Source organism: Acipenser ruthenus, chromosome 15 (assembly GCF_902713425.1).
Source record: "Acipenser ruthenus chromosome 15, fAciRut3.2 maternal haplotype, whole genome shotgun sequence".
NCBI classification, from domain to species: Eukaryota; Metazoa; Chordata; class Actinopteri; order Acipenseriformes; family Acipenseridae; genus Acipenser; species Acipenser ruthenus.
This window is the reverse complement of record NC_081203.1, coordinates 32,432,424-32,448,244: the sequence shown is the minus strand read 5'-3', so window position 1 is coordinate 32,448,244 and position 15,821 is coordinate 32,432,424. Positions and strand designations below refer to the sequence as shown.

Genomic DNA, 15,821 nt, shown 5'->3' with positions numbered 1-15,821 from the left:
GCATTTGTCTTATCAGCCTGTCAGCAGCTGGTCCATTGAAAAAGGCAGAGGTGAAGAGATATTGCACAAAGCAGCTAAGGCACAATCACAGATGCAATTTTTTTGGTAGCCTTTTTAAACTTTAACTAAATTTATGAAAATGAGACTGGACATTAGGAAAGGTAGTCTGGTGCAAATCGGGGTCTGTGAAATCAGACGATCGTCTATCAAATAGATTCTATTCTTGCACTGAGGCCTCCCCATCCCATCTCAGCTGCAGGGTTAGGATTTCAAAATGCTGTCATGTCATCCAGGAGAATAGTTTACCTGGAAGAGCAAATAGCTTCAAATATCACTTTAATTGCCTTCTGAAATGTCCTCTGCTAATTTTATGCTGCTGCCCATCAATCGGAGTGGTTACTCCCTTTACCTGTTTTTTTAAACTCTGTCAGCTCCACATACTCTCTCTGTCTATGTACGTAGACTATGTGGGGCTGGCAAAGTTAAAAGGTCATATTGTCAAATGATTTCAATGGAATGCTTAGTGCTGGTATCACATGGTAGGTCTTCCCACCACCAGATCTATCCCCTGGATAAGCTCCTATATCGCAGATTTTACCCCCCCAATAAACTACCATAATCAGCAGCTATGGCAGATCCTCCTTCCCCAGGGCAGATCTACTCCCTTAACACCATAAAACACCTACCTGCTGTTTAATATCTCATTTCAACTCATTAATTGTTCAACAGAATTGAGGTGAGACTTAAGATCTGGGTAGAATTAACCCAACCCTGAACCCAGGAGATTTCAGCCACAGAAACAGCTACTGAACAAGCAGACAGAACTGACAGACAGCGACTGTGGGTCAACTCCCAGCTACTCATGATCTGTCCTAGAATTAGATATAAAGGTAATCTCTGTATTTCACAAATCATTCCTGCAAACCTACTATTCAGTAACCTTGGATGCCTTCCATACTTAAATCAGTGCCACTGTAAACAATGGGATTATGTGCCAATGTCAGCTGAATTACCCTGACTGGCCTCCTTAACCTAATGTCTCTCCACTTTGAAAACCTATCCATACTGAGCAAATCTTGTTAATGTATTTATTTATATCTATGTGTATGTACCGTTCCACTATGTATGACTTTGAGTTTCTGTATTACAGTTTTTTCCTGCTGACATGGAGACAGCAGTTCTAATTTTAAAACCACAGCAGTTTTATCAAGCTCTAATCGGATCACTCACCAAGGATGCCAGCTGATTACTCACATGGCCAGCACAGCATTAGGCCTAAAACCCTTGTCTCTACATCAAACAGAGTTTGCATGAGCTTTAAATTCTCAATTTAGAAAACACTGACATCTCTAACCAAAGGTTAAGAAACAAGTCAAGATTGCATAAGATAAATACTCTGCTTCCTGCATTACAAACACATTTTTCATGTAATCCTAAACACATCTCAGCATACTTTGATATGAGGGAGAGGGGATTTTTAAGCTGTGGAATCCCATGAAGTGTGCCCCTCCATCCGGTTCTGCTGGACACAATAATGCGATGCCATCATTAGGAGTCTGAAACAGCCATTAACACTGGCAGCCTTTGAGGGCTATACCTCACTTACAGGGAAGTATTACTACAGTGTTATACAGTGTACTTTTAAGCTACTGGACACAAAAGATTAGAGAAGGACTGAAAGCCAAATGTGTTTGAAAGCACTCTTCATTCTGCTTCAATCTTTCCATTTGAGCAAGGACAATAACTTGGTTTTAAAGAACATTAGGGATGTGTTGAATTACTCTCTCGTGGAAATAAAATGTCTTCTGGCCCTGGGTTCCCCTGAGCACAGATTTGTTTGAAAGGCAGTAACAAAGTATAATGCCCTGTGAGGTGCTGATTGCATCCACCTTTGGAATACAGTTACTGTGCAGACTGGAAGCGTTCCAGGTAACTCAAACCACTGGGCTACTTTACACACTGCCCTGCAACTTCCACTTAAAGCTCAAAGTCTACAACCATTCGAAACACATTTCTTTTCATTTTTAGTTTAGTTTTCAAGACTTTCAGTTGTTTCGCAGCTCGCAATTAGCACTAATCTTGGGCTTTGTGAAACCAGCCGCAGGGGAGGTGGAATATACTTGATGCATGCATGACAGGTCATTCTAAATAACAGAATCTCTTAGAATCGTCTTTTATTTTAATGATCCGGGCAGGATACCGACATCATCAAAATCTTTCACGGGCAACAACACCGACAGTGGCAGCGCCCCTTCAAGAAGGCTTACTATTGGCTTCCTGGCCCTGAAAATGATCATAACATGTCACCGATTTGTATGAAGTGCAAGGCTAAACTGCATCTGAAAATAGACGGCAGAACTATTTGGCAGCGATCTGGTACCTCCCATAGGGGGGACCCTTAAGGTCCACAGCACAGTCACTGCAGAGAGTGATGACACCTTACTGGATGGATGCCAAACAACCAAAAGAGAATCCATGGTATTCTTCTTGGAAATAGGTTAAATATAATAACTGTCGATAAGATCACTGAAGTTGACCGACATTCCCTAAATCATTCAACTTTAAGCAAGATGAATCAGAGATAGAGTTTTATTAGATTATGAACTGATCAGTTTGCCCAGCCTTACCTGTAAATAATTCCTCTTTCATGCAGAAACATGAGTGCCGAGGTAATCTGAGCTGTGTAAAACCGGGCGCGAGGTTCCTCAAACTTCCGAGATTTCTGGATGTGGAACATGAGGTCGCCACCGTTCACAAACTCCATCACGAAAAACAGACGATCCTGCAAGAGGGCACAAAAGATACATTTGTAATGGTTGCTTATTGCTGTAAAGCACTTTGGGCTTGCTTGATTCCAATGCAATTGAGTTTTAATTGAAGCTAGCTGTGTGGCTACATGTATTGTACAGGTTGTTTTTAAAAATGGGTAGCAACAGTTACTGTTGTAGTAATTAGGAATGTGTGACTTGTGCAGTGATTTTTTATTGTGCTGATTAACAATTGACATCACGAAGATGCTGCAACATGATCTGTCGATCTTGGGCAGGTGTTGTGACTCTTGGTCTCCCAGTTCATGGCCTGTCATTGACAGAGTGTGTCTGGTTATACTGTCTCCCCAGGTTTGAAATTGCTGGCTGTGAGCACCCAAGATGGCGAGCCACAGTACGCTGCCCTAGTCCAGCCTCCAACATGCCAATTGCACGAAGGTGCTGCTCTCTTGACAGACGTGGCATATTGTTTTTTTTCTGTGATTTTCTTTATTGCTTTTATTCAAGCTTGCAATTCAACAGCTGACATCACTCCATATCCAGTATCCAATCAACTGTCTCACTAATTAGGTGATTAAGTGAATATGCTTCAGTCACTCAAGCGTGTATGGCCAAGGATGAATGATCAAGTGATTAAAAAGAAATCAAAAACATTTTGTCAATGTCCATCATTTATATACCTTATTTTTTTCCAATATATATTATATATAACTCATTGTAATAAGTTGGTAAGTGACCCTTACTTGTGATTACCATACTTTATGATTAAGTAATTTACAGTAAATTTAATCAACATCATCATTTCCAAATGCTTTCAACATGGTCACTAAAATTGCAAAAGAAAATGTAAAACCGCTCATGCACAGAGAAACAGACTTAAACGACTGCCTGTTTACTAGAACCTTAATCTTGGTCACAGCTTTCTTTAAAGAAACAAAGCAATCACTGCCCTTAACAAACTGGATGCACAGCACTGTTGCCTAGGAAAGTTTGAGCTTTAGACAAAACACTAAACTCTTGCCTGTCAAGCAAGTTATATCGGATTCCTCTATGTAGTAGGAACTCATCTACAATAGCTTTGTAATATCCAGTCCCCACTATCACATGCTTTAAAATTCTTGGGCTCCCCGTTGTATTACAGATATATTTCCATGTGTTTAAACACATAACAATTTGCCTTTGTTATGCATTTAAACACATCTGAGGCAATTCAAGGGACAGCAACCCTTCTCTCGTAAATGTGTGAAAACATGACTGCCAGCCAAAACCTGAAGGCTGCCACCTCAATAGACTAGATATGTATGAAGCCAGTGTTAATGAAACAGCATTCAAGTGTTAGTTCAGACGAAAGCCTTTTGGTGCCGGCAGCAAAACACTAATGTTACACTCCGACAAGAAAATCGATAATCAACTGGTTTAATATACGCATTAAAAGGTAAAGAGTCCCCACACTGTTTAAAAAGTATGTTTTAATAATAATAAAAAAAGACTTCCTGATATCACATGATCAAATACCAAAAGTTACATTAAGACTTTGTCTGTTTTACATAATACAAAGGGTGTTATCTGAATAATAAAATGAATTATGGTATTACTAATAATATTTCTGAAACACCTTCCTTTTTTGGGGTTTAGAAATGTGTCTGCAGTATTAAGAATTAGATCGAATCTAAGCTGACATGTGTAGCAGGCTTTCGTGACTGGAGTTTTCTAAACAGTGGTGTGTGGAGCTCCTCTCTTGGGTTAGGTACATTATTAATAAAGAGAATCACACTGCTTGACATACAGTCAGTTATTCCACATTCAAGGGTTGATTCTTCAGGAATCATGAGGTTTGGTCAGAATCCCCCCTGACATTTGAGTGGATGGAAAAACAGATATTTTTTCCCCTGAAATGTATACTTAAGAATCAAATGAAATGTGCAAATAATCTATGGCTATTCTCCTCTACATTACCCCACAGAGAGTTTTAGGGCTCAGAGTTTAATCTAACTGGTGTTGCAATGTAATTGATCCTGTATGATAAGAATGTAATTACACTTGCTTTATGTTTGTGTCTCTTTAATTATTGCATCAATGACGAAACGGGGGGGGGGGGGGGGGGGGGGGGTCTTATTTAACCACACATAATGATACCCTTTGAAGAGAAGGAATAAACCAAAAACTACTGATAGCACAGTTACGTGTACTGAGATATAGCATACCATATACAATTGATTGATTTATTTTAAAGTATTATTCTTTTTGAACATTTCTTGCTCATTTGTGGAACTGTTAAAATACCACACTGCCCTTTAGCGCCCCCTGCTGGTAATGCAGGTTTGAGCAGCTAAGATTTCCTCCATTTCTGCCCAGTGCATTGACAACATAAAGATAAACACATACACAGATTTATTCCCATCAATCAGTTCCATCTATAAAAACCTGCTCCAAAGTCGTCTTGCAATGCTAGAAAACAGCAACAACTCAACAGAGCAGTGCCTTACAGCACACATTTTAAAAGTATCAAAAAGTAAAAGAACATTCTCTGTTGACTTTCTCTGCCGGCTCTGGAAGGACACTGCAAGGTCAATTTGTTGACAAACTGCAGATGGAAAATGCTTGTTCTAAGCTACATGTTTATGTCTGACTGAATCAAATCGGGGAAGCTTGTTCCTAACTACACTGATACAGCACAAATTTAAGTGTCTTTTAAAAAAGTAAAAAATAAAACACACCAAAGACACCTCTCTGGAAATTAGCAGCACCATTAATTGATCTAAATAATTCAAAGCACATCATGTGAGCTCTTAGCTAATTCTGGACACTAGACAGTGTATTCCTTACCTCAAAGGCAGTTAGCTGAGTGAGAAAAAATAAACCCTTGAGAGAAACCTGCTAGCAACTGTCAGGCATCCTTTAGTCTTTTTTTAAAAACTAAATTGGACACAGAAATGTTTTATTCAAAGCAACAAGGCCCATTTTTAGCATTTCTTGGCTTCCCAATTTGAAAAAAAAAATGCATGTTTTAGCTTTGCAGCAACGTAATGGCCTGGTTTTCTGAAATATACATGCGTGCAAGTCTTTAAATGCATTGTACACATCTGCCTGGGCAATCGAAGCTTCACACAGGTGGATTCCAGCTGTAACCCCCTCCCTTTAGAACTCTATTTATTGAATGAAGACATCATTTAGTTTTGCTTCATTAAACATTGTTTCATCAAGCAAATACAATAGCTGATGGAACTGTTCCCAGGTTCCACGCTGCTGTTAAATCCCTGGGCTGTGCTGTGCAGTGATTAGTGCTGTCCAGCTTTAGTGCATCACAGTTCTTTACTGGTTTGTTTGTTTTCTTCCAGTTCCCCTGGCTTTAAATGCATCACCTTTTAATTAACTGTCTTCTTTTAAACTACCTACACCCCTGAAAATAAATCATGACGGTATTACTAACTCCATGCTGTAAATCATGTTTACGAGCTGCTGTAAATACATAAACACAAATTCAGAGCTACCATACAGTAATGTTGTTGCGATTTAGTTAAAAGAAAATATTGACCAAAAACATAAACCTGCATTTTTATACACAACAAAGCAAAGGTCCTCTTGTTAGTCAGGGCGAGTTAAGAGATATTGTAACGAATGGTATTGATCCCTCCACACAACTGATAACACCATCAAGGGCAAAGAGAAGAGGGTTTCTCCCAGACCCTAAGCCTTCATGTCAAGGATTAAACAGTTGGTGATAGTACAGGAATGAGATAAGGCTGGAGGTCTAGGATTTGCAACTGCTCATGTTCAATTACTGCCAGTAACTGCAAATTAAGCAGTTTTTCAACGCCTCTCTGTAAAAACCGGAGCAATTGCTGCCACCTTGTGGTTGGATCTTCAAATTGCACAACAAATGATTATTGCATTCCCAACGGAACATCTATTTAGCAAAGCGCGATTCTGAAGTCATTTTGTATTTAGAAAAACACCTCACATAATTGTAGTAAAAAAGACCTGAACTCCCTATGTTTTTTTTTTTTTTCTGGGACAGTCCTGTCTCAGCACCTCCATGGTTTAATATATTTCTTAAATCATACCAACAACTATCGACAACCTAAAATGAACCAACCATTACAATGTTCACATTTACACAATTACAACCTATACAGTGCAAGTTTGTAAATAGATAGCGAGATGACAAGCAAATGTTTGGTACTGTCGTCGTCTTCTAAATCTCATTTTCCATTTTTATTTATTTATTTATTTTAAATATATGTATATTTTTCCATATTCTTTTTAGATAGTCATACCTTCATAACACATTTTCTTTACTGCACTTTATGCTAGATGCAATGTGCCCGCTTCATCAGACAGGATGTGTGTGGTTCAATGTCAGCTGACTCCGGAAACATCACTAACATTTTTGAAAATTTTCCAACAGGAAGTCTTTATCTATCAATGCCTGTATGGGTCATTCTAACTGGACCAAAATCTGGGGAGGCGTTTCCTCTGGCTGATGATACAGAAACCGCATGCGATTGAGCACATGGTGCCAGGGCAGGTGTCGAGTTCATGCAAAAGAACAAACTGTAACTCATGTAACTCAAACATTTCTATAATTCACTGAAGAATTGTTACCTCCAGTCTACTTTCAAAGTGTTACCTCCAGTCTTTAACTCCTAGAAAAAAACCCTGGAGTAAACGCTTTGAAAGTATGGCCTCAGAGTACCTTCCTTGTTCCAGTGGAGCTGGAATAACCCTTAAGTAATATCTTTAGAATTTCTATGTGGACCTCTCGGGTAGGTATGCATGTGAGCTTTCTCTTACCGGTGTCTGGAAGCAGCAGAAGAGCTGGGTGAGGTAGGGGTGGCTCCCCGCCATTGACAGGACCCTCTTCTCAGTCATAGTGCACTCCACATCATCGTCCTGCAGGATAATGTCCTTCTTCAGCACCTTGACTGCAAACACCCGCTCACAGCCTTTCTGCTTGGCCAGCATCACCTGCAGTGAAAGGCAAAGGCACAGGGGCTGGGTTACAAGATGAAGGATCCACTGCAGCCACGCAGACAACACTGAAATCACTTCGAAACAAAGGTTTACTGCAGAGGAAAATAAGTGAAATCCAAGGAGGTAGGGAGAACAGGTGGCCCTCAAGAAATCTGTTCTTGAAAGGTGGTGCTATAAACATCCAGGAAGGTGTCACATTGACAGCAACAGAAAAGGCTAATGGTATTGCCTTGTCAAATTACTGGATGTAGCTCTCATCACCATATTGGTGCTGTAAACAGGAGGTACATCTCCGTTGATTCATTTTTTACATTTATTTTAAAACATAAATGGGAAGTTCACAAGACAATGGAGGAAATCATGACATGATCTCAAAAAGAAACAGAGCAAGATCAAATAAAAACCAAGGACTACCAACCTTCCCAAAGCTGCCTTTCCCCAGAACCTGAAGGAAGGTGAAATCTCCAATGCCTAACTTCTGCTCTGCGTCGCTGTTTTTCGATTGATTGTCCTTCTTGCTTACTTTTCTGGATCCTGTTTCACTGCCGTTATTATTACTTGCCTGTACAAATAATACAAAACATATACTGTTTATATTTTCAAATGTGATAGACAATAGAATGCCACCTTGTGGCAACTCTCGGGATGGTCAACATTTGTAGCACTGGACAGTAAACAGAATGAATAGTATATGAGGGTAACTTAGTTATCAGAAATACAGTCAAGTACTGCTAAATTGAATCATTTGCAAAATGAATAGTTAATGGCGCCATTACCCAATAAATAAATGTAAAATCGAAAGGTCTGTCCCATAGGTGCAGAAAATAAATAAATAATTAAGTACCAAAGAGCCCCTTTTGGAGAGGCCTCCGGCTTGCAGCCCCATCTCCGCTAGTTTATTGGCCAGCTCCACACTGTTCACTCCGCAGCTGGGAGCCACGTTGCCCTTGCATCGGATGTGCACGTTCATTTTACAATCTGGAATTAAAAAAACGGACATGCCGTCACAAAGGCTCCCCTCTTGCTCTCCGTTAGACACAGCAGCCTACTTAAAACAAGCTGAGTGTAAAGGGTTGTTTTTATGTCAAGACATACTGCTGTATCAGTTTCGCTTCAGTCTTTTACTGGTTCTAAAGTAGTTAACAATAACAGTTATTTCCTTCCTCTCCCACCCCCATGTAATATGGTTGGGATTACTTCAGCGGCCCATTTAGTTTAGGAACAACTGCATTGCATTACGTATATCACAACAGTGTTTGCCACTGGGTGTCAGAAATATGTTGCACAATTATGTTCTGGTTAGATAGTCCCTGTGTAGAACTGATGATCTCCTTTAACTATTTAAAATGAAAAAAAGGATAATTTATTTGATCCCAGTATGGACAGCAAACTACAGCTTGGTATTTGCTTGTATCCTTTTAGCTTAGCGAATGAAAAGTGCTCACTTTTACACTGCAGGCCCTGTTTCACCAGACCCCACAGCAGAGACCCGCAGTGGTCACAGAACGTGGGCACCTTGAAGTTGTGAACATTGAACTTGTGAGGGATGTTGATGCTGAAGCCTTGGTTAGTTGCCTGCAAACACAGAAGAGTACATTGCATGATCTCACACACTGCTGCCCAGTTAATTGCAGTATACATTTATAAAATGAAGTGATGCGTGGAACACCTGATTGTTTGTAAAAGTGCACATGACAGGTACCCATATTTATACCAATTCCTCCTCAAGCTAAGCGGCCCTACGGAAGCTAAAATAGGTCCTTATAATCTGCCTTATTTTAACAATATAGAAATCACACAAATACTACCAACCACTCAAGCTACCATTGATTAACTTAATACTTTATTATTTTTCATTGAAAAAAATGATCTGTGTGTTTATTTAATACTGTTAAATAAACCTATTCCATTCATCAAACCTATCTAGTACTTACTTAGCAATTAAAATGTTGATCTTACACTGATTAATGTAATTACAGTGACTACTAAGCACAGCACCCAACACAAACAAGAGTGTTAGACAAATTATTACTTGCTGTACAGACATGTCATTATAGTACATTTAGTACCAGCATCAACAGTGAGGGGGCAGCAGAGAGATTTTTACCCAACTAACATTTTATATCAGCAGCAAATGCATTTATTCACTATTTAACCACAGAGGTGTTCAAAAGTTTGAAAAACAAATGATTTACAGCAAGGCTAGGGGTGGGGACTGTGTTGCTCATGTTTCCTCACTCAGACCCCTTACTTCCAAAATACCCTGGTATCTCTGAACAGATGATCATCTCCTCTTTAAAAAAGTATATTAATGAGCAAGACATCTCACAAGTAGAATGGTACTCCAAAACGTTCTTCTTTTTCTAGGAAAGCAGTACAACATGATGGGAGTTTGTTCCTGGATAACTACACTCAAGAATACTTTCTCACTAAATTTCTTGGTATAGATAGATAACTGTCTCACTTTAAATATGCTAAGGACTTTTGAACACCACTGGTAAACCAGCTGCAAGCAGAGACATGTTAAAAGGCACACACTGTCAGCTGCAGAGGTAGAATTCATATCAAGGTATCGATACCACAAAACAAACATTCAAGTGTGAAACCCCACAGAAACACGGCTAATGAAAACCCCGAGGCTGGAAGAACGAAGAGGACGCCGTGCTGTCAGTTAATGACTCGATTTTAACCAGTTTGTCGCTGGGTTTGTGACAGTTTTATTGGCACGTTAACATTTGTGGTTGTGTGCATGTAAATTCTTCACATAAGACTGCAAGTGTACTCTAAAGGAAGAATGTTTGATTTTTTTTTACTGTTTTTTTTTTTTTTTTTTGAATCTGTGAATTTAAAAATGTAACTTCAATTTCATTACCTCTTCTATTGCAGGCTTTTTCATGCGAGGGCACGCCGAGACGATGAGCTGGTGACATCGTTTGTGCACGACACAAGTGCAGACTGAAACCCAGAAGAGACACAGATGCATTAGAAGGGCCCCCACTGGTTTGATATTTAAAAACATCGACGGGAAAGGGTTCGACTGATGGATGATCTGATGGACGGGTACATTGTAAGATTCCCATTTAGCAGCTCTGATAATATATGGATTTACTTGCAGGAATGCTGAACTGCTCTGTGGTTTGACGGAGATAAGCTTTGATCAACACATTTGTCTTGACAGTTACATTTACCCACCATGACAGTCACATTAAAAAGCAGTTCAGCAATAAGTTATTAGGCTGCCCTCTATAACTTGTGCCCAGTATATCAAAGTTCATCACAAGAGGATAAGCTGTTCTCTAGATATGATGAAATGTAAGCCCATGAAGTGTTAATGATAAAATCAGAGGATGTCGGTGAGGTACTGGCCCCTGGATGACAAAGGCCAGCCCTGCAGATATCTGCTTGGAGACGCTGTAGTGCGGCGAGGTGACTCAGTCCTTGCCCATTCAGCTTCCTTAACATACAGAAGCATTAGGAACAATTTGAAGCTCTCAGTACATTGACAAAATAATGGATTAAAACAGCAGCAGCTGGTCACAGAAAAGGTCACATACCTTGACACTGATACCCCTGTCTCCCAAACACTCCCCTGCAATAAAACCAAATGAAAACCAACTGAGTGATATGAAAACAAACAGACATTTAAAGACAGGGCACAGTGTTGTGGATATTATTAGTAGCTCAATTATTGATCGTTGCTGATTCACTGTGTTGAGTTGTTTTTTGCTTGCTTCAGTGTGTGTGTGTTTTTCTTTTTTTTTAAACTCATCAAGTACCAAATATATTTTATAGGGGGAAAAAAAAAAAAAAAAGCTGTATTTATGTAATTTGATACATTACATTTACACTTAACTTTTGCGGTTAACAAAATTAGAGTAAGTTATCATAACAATATAGTTAAAGAGACAATTAAAATAGCAGGTAGATGCCAGTTTAAAAATGCTCCAAACAATTACAAAGTGGCCTGTCCTGTCAATGGCCCTTAATGGGTTCATAATGAACATATTTACTATGCTGAGTGCAGCGTATGATGAGAGGGCTTGATGTGTTGAAACAGTATGTTCAATGGGGTGGAAAGACCCTTACCAGATGAAGTCTCTGCAATGCGAGCAGAAGGTCGGCTGGCGCAGGTAGGTTGACATGAACTTGTGCCCGTTGACCTGGTGCACTCGCCGCCGCACCGCTCCCTGCCGTTTCCTGGAGAAGTGCTTGAAGGTCCGTCCATTGGCTGTCGCTGTATCTAAAACAAAGAGCCAGCATGCCACTCAGTCAGTGTGCACCCAGCATGGTCAGTGTGTACCCAGCATGGTCAATGTGTACCCAGCATGGTCAGTGTGTACCCAGCATGCCACTCGGTCAGTGTGTACCCAGCATGGTCAATGTGCACCCAGCATGCCACTCGGTCAATGTATACCCAGCATGGTCAATGTGTACCCAGCATGGTCAGTGTGTACCCAGCATGGTCAATGTGCACCCAGCATGCCACTCGGTCAATGTATACCCAGCATGGTCAATGCGTACCCAGCATGGTCAGTGTGTACCCAGCATGCCACTCAGTCAGTGTGTACCCAGCATGGTCAATGTGCACCCAGCATGCCACTCGGTCAATGTATACCCAGCATGGTCAATGTGTACCCAGCATGGTCAGTGTGTACCCAGCATGGTCAGTGTGTACCCAGCATGCCACTCGGTCAGTGTGTACCCAGCATGGTCAATGTGTACCCAGCATGCCACTCGGTCAGTGTGTACCCAGCATGGTCAATGCGTACCCAGCATGGTCAGTGTGTACCCAGCATGCCACTCGGTCAGTGTGTACCCAGCATGGTCAATGTGTACCCAGCATGCCACTCAGTCAGTGTGTACCCAGCATGGTCAATGCGTACCCAGCATGGTCAGTGTGTACCCAGCATGCCACTCGGTCAGTGTGTACCCAGCATGGTCAGTGTGTACCCAGCATGCCACTCGGTCAGTGTGTACCCAGCATGGTCAATGTGTACCCAGCATGGTCAGTGTGTACCCAGCATGGTCAATGTGTACCCAGCATGGTCAATGTGTACCCAGCATGCCACTCGGTCAATGTGTACCCAGCATGCCACTCGGTCAATGTGTACCCAACATGCCACTCAGTCACTGTGTAACCAGCATGCCACTCAGTCACTGTGTAACCAGCATGCCACTCAGTCACTGTGTACCCACACAGCCGGTAGTCACATTCAAAGCTTTCCTGAAATGACTGCTCCCTGGACCATCTAAAAGAGGTCTTCATACCCATGTGCTTTAACATGGGAAATATATCAATGTAGTATGCATGTGCTATAAATACAAGGTTGATGGTCCTATAAATCTCTACAGGTCATATTTAACCCTCACTTTAAAGTCCTGTGATTTATGAAACTGGTTAGCACATTTTAAAAAATTGATCAATGTGGTATCATACATAAAACCTTAAAGCTTTACTGAAACATCATTAAGCTTTACATGAGATCCTGGCATTATGCTTTAATATTCTTTGCTTTTAAAGTACCCTATCTGTCATCAGCGGCACAACAGTTTCATGTGAAGCAATCACAACATCATATTGTACCGCAACCCCGATGCTGGGGCAATACTATCTACTTTTGCAATAGGCAGAAAAACAGGCAATTTCTTATTACAAGACGTGATTATGTGAGGAGGCAGGGGGTGTTCAGGTACATTGCTAAGGTTTTGGTATTGCTCGCTCTTCCACACCATGTCATTTATGTAGCATTGGACATTATTTATAGTTATTTTAATCATTTTGTTTTGTAAACGCAAACATATCTGATTAAGACCATGCACATTACAAGTGGAAACCAAGCTCTCTTTTGTGGGTTTTGTAGTCTTGCAAAACTGGCCTCAAGATGCAGGAAACAGATTTAAAACACTTCAGTTGAGTTTTGCTAAATATCGTTCTGATCCTCTGACTCGATCTCCTCAAAGTCACTGTTTACAGACCACCATCTCCTAGCAGGCGTCTCTCATTTATCATTTATAACCACTGACACCTGTACATGCACAACACAATGTTCTAGTTCTAACACTGCCTGCACAGCATGTATTGAGCTGTGAAGACAGAGAGAAGTCCGTGGCTAAAAATGTTCATCAGGAAGCTCATCTTTGAAGTAACACCAATACCTATTTTGTTATACAAGTTTTCAGCACTAAATTCAAACTTTTAATGAGGAAGAAGCTTCAAATTGTCATTTCACTTGCTTTTTTCATTGACCTTACTTACTGTAGGTCATGCAGCAATGTGACCTTTCCACACTGCCAGACCCACCTACTTCACATTTATACAGACAGAGAGACTGGCTGGAGCTGTCAGAGTTAATTGACAACACTGTTGTATCTATTATATAGATAAAAATGTGGAACGACTTGTGTTACACTATCTAACCATCAATGACTTCTGTACGGAAGTGAAAATTCAATTCCACAGTAAACAGATTATTTCCATCCTACAGCCACCTGAGGGAGCAGTAAACTTTCTGTAAGGGCACAGAGACAACTTTGATATTCAAATCAACTGGAAACTACAGGTTACTTTATGAGGGCACTGCAAAGCTGTTTTTAAATACGAAATGAACCTTGACTAATCAAATCAGTTCCCTGAAAATCTTTATTTACTCAACATGGATCATAAGTAGATAAAAAGTACAATACAATATGGGTGCCTCAAGTCTCACTTCTCCTCTGCAGAATTTATTTGCAAGCACAGGCAGTATTTCACAAAAACTCATAAGAACATAAGAAAGTTTACAAACGAGAGGAGGCCATTCGGCCCATCTTGTTCGTTTGGTTGTTAGTATCTTACTGATCCCAGCTATTCAGGTGCGATCATCAGGCTATATAGGCTTCTAGGGCCTCTTGCTGTGGAAGAGATACATAATAAATAACCGGGTAAAAGGTTCAACACTGAGGACGATGTACCTCCAAGAAGGCAGGGGTGTGTTTCATACCACTTGTTAATTTAGGAACAATACACAATAATGCAGACCTGTCAACTCTCACTTATTTGTCAGAACTTTCACGTTTTTTGGATACTTCTCCCAGTCAGATACTTTCTCCCGTATTTTGCTTCAAACTCTACTGTTAAATCCTTTATGTCAGCAAACCTTTCATTTCTACAAAAGGCATGCTGTGGTTACTGCAATCCCCGTGTGTACCTAGCAGGGTTTAGGATCCAGGGGATATAATATATTATATATATATATATATATATATATATATATATATATATATATATATATTACGTCATTATACATTATATATATGATTACGTCACCTACCAGCCCTGCTGCTGCCTTCCCCCATGCATGCTAATTTTATATATATATATATATATATATATATATATATATATATATATATATAGAGAGAGAGAGAGAGAGAGAGAGAGAGAGAGAGAGAGAGAGAGAGAGAGAGAGAGAGAGAGAGAGAGAGAGAGAGAGAGAGAGAGAGAGAGAGAGAGAGAGAGAGAGAGAGAGAGAGAGAGAGATATATATATATATATATATATATATATATATATATATATATATATATATATATATATATATATATATATATCCATATATATGCAAATTTGAAGATTCTTGGACCACAACATATTCTCACATAATTCTAAACGACGTTGGAAAAATACATCCTTTCTGTAAACTATGCAGGACTGATTATAACGGTGGGATGTGGGGGCAAGAATGATGATGTTTGTGGTAAGCACAAGATCACAAAAACACAAAAGAGCCAGCGACGCTATGAAAACCAGCATTTCAATAACATCTTTCACTGCCAAAGGAAAAACAGAGATCAAGAAAGTTACATATGCAGAGATCTTTACATGTTGTGACTAGTTCAGGAAATCTGTCGGAGACATGTTCCCAGACTCACACATTGCAAAGTATTCTGCACGAAAGTCTGAGTCACACAAATAGTGAAAGAGCGTTTCTATTACAATTTCAGCATCAACATTGCTTTAGAAATTCAGATTGATTGATTGATTGATACTATGTGTTCATATACAGCAATAGTGTGTTCATTTAAAATAGAAGATAGTTG

The 15,821-nt window shown here is 40.0% G+C and overlaps 1 protein-coding gene across 2 annotated transcripts in view; it reads right to left on the bottom strand.

Moving 5' to 3' along the window:
• Positions 1–15,821, bottom strand: part of LOC117422680 (protein kinase C eta type-like) — a 43,009-nt gene that overhangs the window by 12,185 nt on the left and 15,003 nt on the right. For both annotated transcript variants that reach the window (XM_058987977.1, XM_034928084.2), the window contains exons 3-10: positions 11,829–11,982; positions 11,297–11,331; positions 10,615–10,697; positions 9,188–9,317; positions 8,587–8,720; positions 8,161–8,304; positions 7,563–7,736; positions 2,628–2,782 (exon numbers count right to left, since the gene is read on the bottom strand). In XM_058987977.1, coding sequence (XP_058843960.1) covers positions 2,628–2,782; positions 7,563–7,736; positions 8,161–8,304; positions 8,587–8,720; positions 9,188–9,317; positions 10,615–10,697; positions 11,297–11,331; positions 11,829–11,982 — 1,009 coding nt within the window. The remainder of the gene's footprint in view (positions 1–2,627; positions 2,783–7,562; positions 7,737–8,160; positions 8,305–8,586; positions 8,721–9,187; positions 9,318–10,614; positions 10,698–11,296; positions 11,332–11,828; positions 11,983–15,821) is intronic.